This window comes from Lagopus leucura, unplaced genomic scaffold (assembly GCF_019238085.1).
Source record: "Lagopus leucura isolate 7727_CA_CO unplaced genomic scaffold, USGS_WTPT01 Super-Scaffold_100127, whole genome shotgun sequence".
In the NCBI taxonomy this organism is placed as follows: Eukaryota; Metazoa; Chordata; class Aves; order Galliformes; family Phasianidae; genus Lagopus; species Lagopus leucura.
In genome coordinates, this window is record NW_024962330.1 from 159,023 (window position 1) to 167,650 (window position 8,628).

General features: G+C 67.4%; 4 protein-coding genes across 4 annotated transcripts in view; 3 read left to right on the plus strand and 1 right to left on the minus strand.

Moving 5' to 3' along the window:
• Positions 1 to 2,577, plus strand: part of TMOD4 (tropomodulin 4) — a 3,650-nt gene extending 1,073 nt beyond the window's left edge. Inside the window, exons 4-10 of the mRNA XM_042887952.1 lie at positions 323 to 445; positions 744 to 833; positions 1,297 to 1,427; positions 1,751 to 1,858; positions 1,966 to 2,109; positions 2,207 to 2,351; positions 2,438 to 2,577. Of these exons, the coding sequence (XP_042743886.1) occupies positions 323 to 445; positions 744 to 833; positions 1,297 to 1,427; positions 1,751 to 1,858; positions 1,966 to 2,109; positions 2,207 to 2,351; positions 2,438 to 2,460 (764 nt within the window). The 3' untranslated portion in view covers positions 2,461 to 2,577. The remainder of the gene's footprint in view (positions 1 to 322; positions 446 to 743; positions 834 to 1,296; positions 1,428 to 1,750; positions 1,859 to 1,965; positions 2,110 to 2,206; positions 2,352 to 2,437) is intronic.
• Positions 2,578 to 3,453: 876 nt separating this feature from the next.
• SCNM1 (sodium channel modifier 1) lies at positions 3,454 to 5,216 on the minus strand. Its single transcript, XM_042887953.1, has 8 exons — positions 5,083 to 5,216; positions 4,906 to 4,976; positions 4,687 to 4,775; positions 4,521 to 4,606; positions 4,344 to 4,438; positions 4,127 to 4,263; positions 3,743 to 3,875; positions 3,454 to 3,666 (listed from the first exon to the last, which is right to left on the minus strand). Exons 1-8 carry the CDS (start codon positions 5,131 to 5,133, stop codon positions 3,567 to 3,569), a joined length of 762 nt encoding a protein of 253 aa, XP_042743887.1. The 5' UTR covers positions 5,134 to 5,216; the 3' UTR covers positions 3,454 to 3,566.
• Positions 5,217 to 5,359: 143 nt separating this feature from the next.
• Positions 5,360 to 6,902, plus strand: LYSMD1 (LysM domain containing 1). Its single transcript, XM_042887954.1, is given in 4 exon segments — positions 5,360 to 5,461; positions 5,775 to 6,022; positions 6,461 to 6,485; positions 6,487 to 6,902. Coding segments are annotated over 4 exon segments (459 nt in total). The 5' UTR covers positions 5,360 to 5,386; the 3' UTR covers positions 6,598 to 6,902.
• A 1,077-nt stretch (positions 6,903 to 7,979) lies between these two features.
• The window catches only part of SEMA6C (semaphorin 6C), a 5,766-nt gene continuing 5,117 nt past the window's right edge, over positions 7,980 to 8,628 (plus strand). Inside the window, 4 exon segments of the mRNA XM_042887933.1 lie at positions 7,980 to 8,012; positions 8,014 to 8,098; positions 8,193 to 8,307; positions 8,554 to 8,611. Coding sequence (XP_042743867.1) covers positions 7,980 to 8,012; positions 8,014 to 8,098; positions 8,193 to 8,307; positions 8,554 to 8,611 — 291 coding nt within the window.

Below are 8,628 nucleotides of genomic sequence, written 5' to 3' on the forward strand. Positions count from 1 at the left end.
GTGGGGGGACGTCGTGGGGGGACGTCGTGGGGGGACGTCGTGGGGGGACATGGCACCGCAGCACCAGGTATATTTAGCTTGGCAGCACAGAGCTCACCAGCAGCTCAGATGTCCCGGGCGAGTTGGGCCCCCGCCAGCCCTGGGCATGGCCACCCCCCGGCAATGTCACAGTGCTGGCAATGCCACCCCCAGTGCTGCCAGCCCTCAACGTGTCCCCCCCCAGGGTGCTCCTCCCTGGCCTGGCGGTCACCAAGGTCAGCGGGTTGGTGTCACCCCCTGCTGCGGGGCCGTGGGGGGGTGCGACCCACATCTCCCTGTACAGGGAAACCCTTCGTACCCAAAAACCCCACACGGGAGATCCCCCGCGAGGAGCAGATCACGCTGGAGCCGGAGCTGGAGGAGGCGTTGGCCAACGCCACCGATGCCGAGATGTGTGACATCGCAGGTGGGTCCAGTGTGGGGCTGCCGTGCCGCAGGGCTGCACTGCACAGAGCTGCTGTCGCCCCACACCGCTGCCCCACGCCCGTCTCCATCCTCCCCATCCCACGTCACACCCGCGTCCCCCTGTATCCCCGCCCCCCAATGCTGTGGCCGTTGGGTCCCCGCCAGCCCCTGGCTCCAACAGCGGTGCTGCCCTGCGCTCGGCTTTCAGCCTGGGCCCCCTGCCCACCCCATGGAGCTGCGGCTGCCCGAGGGCTGCAGGGGGGTCTGGGGTGCACAGTGACCCCATGGGTGTCCGACAGCCATCCTGGGGATGTACACACTGATGAGCAACAAGCAGTACTACGACGCGATCTGCAGCGGGACCATCACCAACACGGAGGGCATCAACAGTGAGTGCTGCGCACAGCCAACATGGGGGAGGAGGGGATGTGGAGAACAAGGGGTGGTGGGGCCGGTGGTGGGACTGGGGTGAGGGAACCCCACTGTCGTGCACACCGTGTGCTACAGAATCATTGGGGTTGGAAAGCGTCTCCACGATCACCAAGTCCGATCCCAACCCATCCACACCGTGCTCAACTGAATTAAAGGATCACTGGGGTTGGAAAAGACCTCCCAAGTCATCTGGTCCGACCCCAACCCGACCCCACCATCCCACCAACCGTGTCCCTAAATTGGATCACAGAACCATTAAGGTTGGAAAAGACCTCTAAGGCCATCCAGGCCAACCCCAACCCATCCCCAGCGCTCAAAGAATGATGGGGTCACAAAATCAGAAGGGTTGGAAAAGATGACCCAGGTCACCGCCCCCACCAAACCCACAAACCACGTCCCCATGTCCCCCCCCGTGCCCAGGCGTGGTGAAACCAGATAAGTACAAACCAGTGCCAGATGAGCCCCCAAACCCCACCAACGTGGAGGAGACCCTGCGGCAGATCCAGGCCAACGACAGCGCGCTGGAGGACGTCAACCTCAACAACATCAAGGTGAGGGGCGCAGCCTGGGCCAGCGCTGCCCTGGCGTGCTGCTCCGTGCTGCTCCGTGCTGCTCCATGCCCTGCGCTGACCTCAGGTGCTCGTCCTGAGCCCAAGGGGTCTCTGGAGTGCCGCGTCCCCCTGACAATGCCTACATCCCCTTGGTGACATCCCGTGGTGCCACCTGCAACCCTTTGGTGACAACCTGCGTGCTCTCGGGGACAGCTGTGCCCCTGGACACATCCCGACCCCTGCAGCGCATCCCCTTGGTGACACTTTGCACCACTACGGGGCCGTCCCCACCCCTCAGTGACAGCCACGTCCCCTCGCTGCAGGACATTCCCATCTCCACGCTGAAGGCCATCTGTGAGGCCATGAAAACCAACACCCACGTCAAGAAGCTCAGCCTGGTGGCGACGCGCAGCAACGACCCCGTGGCCACCGTGAGTCCCTCCTCACATCTCCCCCACCCCCAGAGAGGGAAGGCAGCCCTGGGGAGGTGAGGTGGCACCCCGGGGTGACACCTTGAGGTGACACGGGCATCCTGCAGGCCGTGGCCGAGATGCTGGCAGAGAACAAAACGCTGCAGAGCCTCAACATTGAGTCCAACTTCATCACCAGCGCCGGCATGATGAGCATCATCAAGGCCATGTACCAGAACAGCACCCTGAGCGAGCTCAAGGTGGACAACCAGGTGAGAACGGGCAACCACAGGGACTGGGAGGGGTTGGGGGAGTCAGGTTGGGGGGTCCCCAAATCCCACCTCGCCCCACGGCACCACTGCCCCGCAGTGCCAGCGCCTGGGGGACACGGTGGAGATGGAGATGGCGACGATGCTGGAGCAGTGCCCCTCCGTCGTGCGCTTTGGGTACCACTTCACACAGCAAGGCCCCCGCGCCCGCGCCGCCATCGCCATCACCCGCAACAACGAGCTCCGTGAGTGCCCCCCCCCCCAGGGGGAATGGGGGGAAATCGGGGGGCTGATGGGATCTGGGGACCTGACCTGCCTCCCCCTGCCCCAGGTCGCAAGCAGAAGAAAACCTGAACGCCCCGCGCCACGGCCCCGCTGCAGCCCGGAGCTCGGCTCGCCTGTGGGCTCTGCTCTGGGCTCCCTGGGGCCGGATCCGCTGTAAATAAAGAGGACGGAGACGCAGGGCTGGAACTGGCTTGTGGAGTGTAATGCCCTCTTTCACAGCTTGAGACCCAGAGGGCCCCAATCACCTCGAACCATTAACGAAGGGCTCGTTAAGGGGCCCAGCCAGACCTCTGCATCCCCTCAGGAAGCAGCGAGCTGCACGGTTGGGGTATTTATACCCAAGGGATTGGGTTACAGGGCCCAGAGCAATGCCAAGATTTTGGGGGGGGGGAGGGAAGCAGGCACCCCCAGCAGGGAGGTGGGCACCCATGGGTCTCAGAGCCGGGCACCCAGGGCCCATAGCAGGTGGCACTGTGGGGAGGGTGGGGGTCTGCAGGGCTCTGGGAAGAGCCCCCCGGCCCGGTGCCGGGTCGCTGCTGGCACCCACTGCAGAGCTGGCGCCCATCCCAACAACTATTTATGGCCCCGAGCTGAGCAAGCGGGTAAATCCCAGCGCCCAGGTGTAACATCAGCCGGGGCAGCGCTGCCAGGGAGCCCCCACCCCCCCACCCCACACAAGAGCTCTGGGGCCCATGGTGCATACAGGCCGGGGAGGGGTCTCTCCCCAGGCTGTGGGTGGAGGTTTGGGAGCTGGCAGGGTGTGGGGCTGCGCCCTGAGGTGGGAGCACCCATGGGACCCGCAGGCCGATGCAGGGAGGTGGGGTGACGTGGCCGGGCGCTCCGCTGACCGCAAGGACAGCTGCTGGGACACGAGGAGGGGGAGCCCAACGCTGCCGCCCCTAAAGGCCGTGACCCCCTGGGCAGCTGCGTGTGCACCGTGCTGAGCGTGACCTGGGCAGGGACAGCTGGGGACAGCCCAGAGCCCACACCGAGATCACAGCGCTGCGACAGAACAGCCCCAAAAAGGGGCACTGTGAGCACAAAACAAGGGGACCCGCGATGCCGGATCCCTGCAGCACCAGGCTGTATTTCCACAGGACCCGCACAGCCCTTCGTCTCCAGCTGCCCCATTCCCACAGCAGTGGGGCTGGGGGCAGCCCTGGAGGATGGGCACCTCAGGTGGGCAGCAGCGCGGGGGGCTCCTCCTCATCGGAGTCAAACTCGGCGTTCTCATCCTTCACCCACTTCCCAGAGGGGTCCTGGATCCATCCGGCGCTGCAGACAGACAGACAGAGGGGGGCTGAGCAAAGGGCAGCGAAGGGGGGGTCCCACACCCCCAGGCCCCGCTCACCTCCGCAGCTGTAGGTATCGCTGCAGCTCCTGGCGCCGCGCGGGGCTGACAGCCGAGGGCTGACTGGGGGGTGGCGATGGCTGAGCCCCCCTCAAACCGCCCTGCTGGGTGTCGGTGAAATCCACTGCTGCCTCTGCAGAGTGGAGAACAGAAAGAATCAGAGAATCACAGGGGCTGGAGAAGTCCAATCCCACTGCACCACATCCCACAGGGCAGCGTCTCAACGGCCCTCGCAGCTCCTCTGCTCCAGGCAGGCCAACCCCATCCCACAGCACTGCGCTCAGACCCCCACAGCTCCCCTCCCTCCTCCACACGTGCTCCAGCCCCCCCCCCCCCCCACGTCCTTCTGGCAGCGTGGGGCACAACTCAGCTGTCAGCACTCACCTCCTCTCCCACCACAGCACCCGGGCAGCAGCACTGCAGCAGTGGCCTCCACTGCATCTCTGCGCTCCTTCACGGCTGCAGGGGCAGCTCTTGGCCCCATTCGGGTCCTTCCTGCTCTCACACCACTTCCATCCGCCCTGCAGGGGACACCATCAGGGCTGGGGGGTGGTGGGATGGAGGCTCTCCCTGCACCGCAGCAGCGGAGCCGAATCCTCACCCCATCCTCCTGCAGCAGCTGCTGTACGGAGCTGCCTTCAGCAGTGCGCTCTGTGCAATCCGCCTTGTCCTGAGCAGCAGAGGGGCCGGGGAGCCCTGCGGGGGGGGGGGAAGGGGCAGAGCTCAGAGCCACCATCTGTGGGACGGGGAAGGGGAGGGGAGGGGGCTCCGTACCCACCTCAGTGCCCAGCGCCGCCTCCCGGCACTGCCGCTCCCGCACCGCCGCCTCCCGCGTGCGGCTGCCGCCGTAGCAGCGCCGGAGGTCTGGAAGGGAGAAGAGGGGCGGCGTGGAGGAGCTCGGCGCGGCCGCCCCAGCGCTGCGCCCCTCACAGCCCCGCACTCACTGCCCACGTGCTTCCTGCCGGCCCGGTGCACCGCCAGCACCTCCAGCGTGTCGAAGACGGGGCGGTGCGGGCACACCGTGCAGGCGTATCTGCGCGGGATGAACCACAGAGCGGCTGGAGCCCCCCGGAGCGCATCTCCGAGCCCTCCGACGGCTCCGCGCCCCTCCTGCGCCGCGGGTCTCCCGCCCGGACCCCCCCGTTGGGTTCGCCGCCGTTCACCTCCCGCTCCTCAGCAGCAGCGCTTCGTCCTCCGGGATGTAATTGGCCAGGAGCTCCGCCACGCGTCTCCGCTGCGAGGGGACGACGAGGCGCCGTCAGGGCGGCCCCGCCTCATCGCCCCCAACCCCCGTCCGCCAAAGAGGACCGGAGAGGAGCCGCCGACTGGCCGAGGCTCACCTGCAGTACCGCCAGCTGCCCCGCGTCGTCCCCATCCCGCTTGAAGGACATGGCGGAACCCGGCGCCGCTCCGCCGTCGCCATGGGGAGCGCCCACCGTCCGCTTCCGGGTCCTCCGTCCCGTCGTGCCTCGCGCGCGCACGTTGACCAATGGGGAGAGAGGCGCCGCGTAGCCGCGGGGTACGACGGGAGTTGTAGTTCTCCGACCCGCTTCCGCCGTGGAATCCGAAGGACGCGGGACTACGGCTCCCAGCGGCCTCCGCGCAGGGCCCGAGCGGGGTCGGGGAGCGGCGGGGCGCCCCGCTATGGCGGGGGGTCGGGAGCACCGCGTGGGGCCCGGGGACACCTTGCCGGGACTGGCGCTGCGCTACGGCGTGACGGTGAGCGCCGGGGGGGGGGGGGGGCAGAGGGCTGAGCCCCCAGCGGGCACCGCGCCGTCACTGCCGTCCCCATCGCGCCCCGGCCCTGGTCCTGTCCCGCCCCCATCCCACCCCGCACACACCGCTGTCCCTGTCCCCATCCTCATCCCTTTCCTACTGTCTCCATCCCCATCCTCTCCTCCCGTCTCTCTGCCATCCCGCCCCATCCCATCCCATCCCATCCCATCCCATCCCTGTTCCCATCCCAATGCTTTTCCCTTTCCCGTCCGTATTCCACCCTTTATCCCACCCCACCCCCATTTCTATCCCGCAGATGGAGCAGATCAAACGCGCCAACCGCCTCTACACGTCGGACACCATTTTCCTGAAGCCCACCCTCCTCATCCCCCCCCCGGGGTGCCCCAGTGAGGCTCCCATGGGGTCGGCGCCGTCGGACCCCACAACCCCCACCCCCGCCTCCACGCCGCACCCCGACCTCACAGCCAGCGACTTCCTGCGCCGCCTGGACGCCGACATCGGCCGCTCCAAAGCAGCGGTGGTGGAGCAGCGGCTGCGTGCGGGGTGAGCGCCCACCTCCCACCACTGCCACCTCCCTATGGGCTTCGGTTATGGGGTCACCGCTCGCTGCCACCCCGCGTCCCCCAACCTACTCTGCTGTGGGGTTTGGTTATGGGGTTACTGCTCAGCACCACCCCATGTCCCCTACCCCACACCATCACCTTTCTGTGGTGTTTGGTTGTGGGATTACTGCTCACTGCCAGCCCCCGTGTCCACCGTCACCCCTCTCCTGTGCCCTCGTCCCACTGTCACCTTCCTGTGGGGTTTGGCTCTGGGGTCACCACTCACTGCCACCACCTCTGTGTCCCCCACCTCACACCAACCCACACTGCTATGGGGTTTGGTTATGGGGTTACTGCTCAGCACCACCCGTGCATCACATCAACACCTTCCTATGGGGTTTGGGGTCACCGCTCACTGCCCCCCCCCGTGTCCCTGCAGTGTCCCCGAGGCCGCCGTCCCGCTCCCCCCCCCCAGGGCCGTCCCTGCGGGGTCCCCAGCTCGGCGCTCAGCCCCTCACCAGGACACGGCGAGCGGCTGCACTGCGCGACACCGAGGATGAGATCTTCACACTGTGACCGTGGGGACATCGCCGCGGCTGTGGGGACCTCATTACAGCCATGGGGACACCGTGACTGTGGGGATGGGATGTGGGGGGGGCTTCCGCCGGGTTGTGCCCCACTTTGGGGTCGGCCAAACCCGTGGACTGGAGCCTCCCCCTCACACTGGGATGGGGTTCACCCGGTGATGCTTTCCCTCTGATCCTATTTATTTGTAAGGCTTTGCCTTTTGGGGTCTTTGCCTTTGGGGGTGTTGTGGGGGTGGGGGTCGGTCACCCGTGGGTTTCCCACCCTGCAGTGTGTAAATAAAAGGGAGCACCGTGCGTCCGGGGACACCGCTGTCACAGCCGCGGGGTCGCCATCCCGGCTGCGGGATGTGGGCGCCGGCCCTATTGGACCCTGCGGGCCGCCAGAGGTCGCCGTGTGCCTTCAATGCGGGGGGACCCCATAGAGACACGCGTGGGGGGGCGAAGAGAAGGGAAATGGGGTGGGGCTGGGGACACCGATGGGCCACTTTGGGGACACGGGAAGTGGGGGCAGCAATGGGGCAGAAATGGGGCCCTATGGCCGCGTCCCCGCGTGGGCGCTGCGGAGCTCCGAGAGGAGCCCACGTGCGCGCACACGCGGGATGGCGGGGCTCAGCTCATTACGGCGATTAGCGCTAATTATAGCGCCGCGGGAGGGGGGGAGGGAGTCGGAGGGGACGCGCAGCGCGGTGACACCGCGCCGCCCTCCCCCCCCCCAAAAAACAAACCCCACAACTCAAATTCCCCCGAAATCTCCGCGTCCCCTCCGCGCGTGGGGCGCCCACGGGTGTCCGCAACCCCTCCCATCCCTCCACCCCCCCGGCCCACGCCGTCCCGTCCGAATCCGGCCCCGTTCCGGGGCGGAGCCGCTGCGGGAGCGCTCGGGGCGCGGCGCTCAGCGGTACGGGGCGGCGGGACAGCGGGTCCTTGGGGTAACGGGGTCCTTTGGGGTCTTGTGGGGTTACGGGGTTATGAGGTGCTGTGGAGTGACAGAGTCCTACGGGTCCTGTGGGGTTATGGAGTTATGGGGTTCTATGGGGTCCTGGGAGGCTGTGTGCTGGTGGGTCCTATGGGGTCCCGTGGGGCTGTGGAGTTAAGGGTCCTGTGAGGTCCTCTGGGGTTATGGGATCCCATGGGGTCCTGCGGGGCTTTGGGGGCTGTGGGTCCTCTGGGGTTCTATGAGGTTGTGGAGTCCTATGGGGTCCCGTGGGGCTGTAGGGGCGGCGGGTCCTACAGGGTCCTGTGTGTCCTATAGGGTTCCGTGGGGCTGTGGACTTAAGGGTCCCGTGGGGCTCCGTAGGGCGGTGGGTTTCGGGGGGGTCTGACGCTGTCCCCGCACAGCGCGTTGCGGTGCCTCTCTGGGCCGCCCCGGCGATGCCGCCCCGCGCTGCCGCCCCCCCCCCCCTTCCCCCTCCTCGTCCTCGTGGGTCCCGCAGCGCTGGCGCTCAGCTTCCCGCGGGACCTCGAGCCGCGCAGCGCCGTGGGGCTGTCAGGTGAGCGGGGACTCGATGGGGCCGCAAAGGGGCCGCAATGGGGCCACAATGGGGACGTGGGGTCACCCGCAACCCCCCTCCCCTCCCCCCGCAGCCACCGCCGCCTATCCGCGCTTCGGGGGTCTCCGCGGGGACAACGGCAGCGCGGAGCTCGGGATCGGCTTCCAGCGGATGCTGCGCCTCAACGGGACGCTGCTGGTGGCCGCGCGGTGAGCGTGCAAAGCGTGCAAGGCGCGTGACCACGTGTGTGAGCAGCCGGCTGTGTGCTCGTGCAAGGCGTGTTTGCTCCGTGCGTTTCTTTGCACGCGCCATCACACCCTGCTCACCGCTGCCGGCTCGCTGTGTCGCTTGCAAACGCCTGTGCGAAGCTGTGTCTGGTTGCACACTCGTGTGCTCCCGTTCATCCCCTGCTGCACAGCGGTGCACGGCCACACGTCCCCCACTGTGCCCCACAGGGACCACCTCTACGCCTTCGCTCTGAGGGGGGACCCGCGGGCGCTGTACCCACAACGGGTAATGGGGTGGGGGGG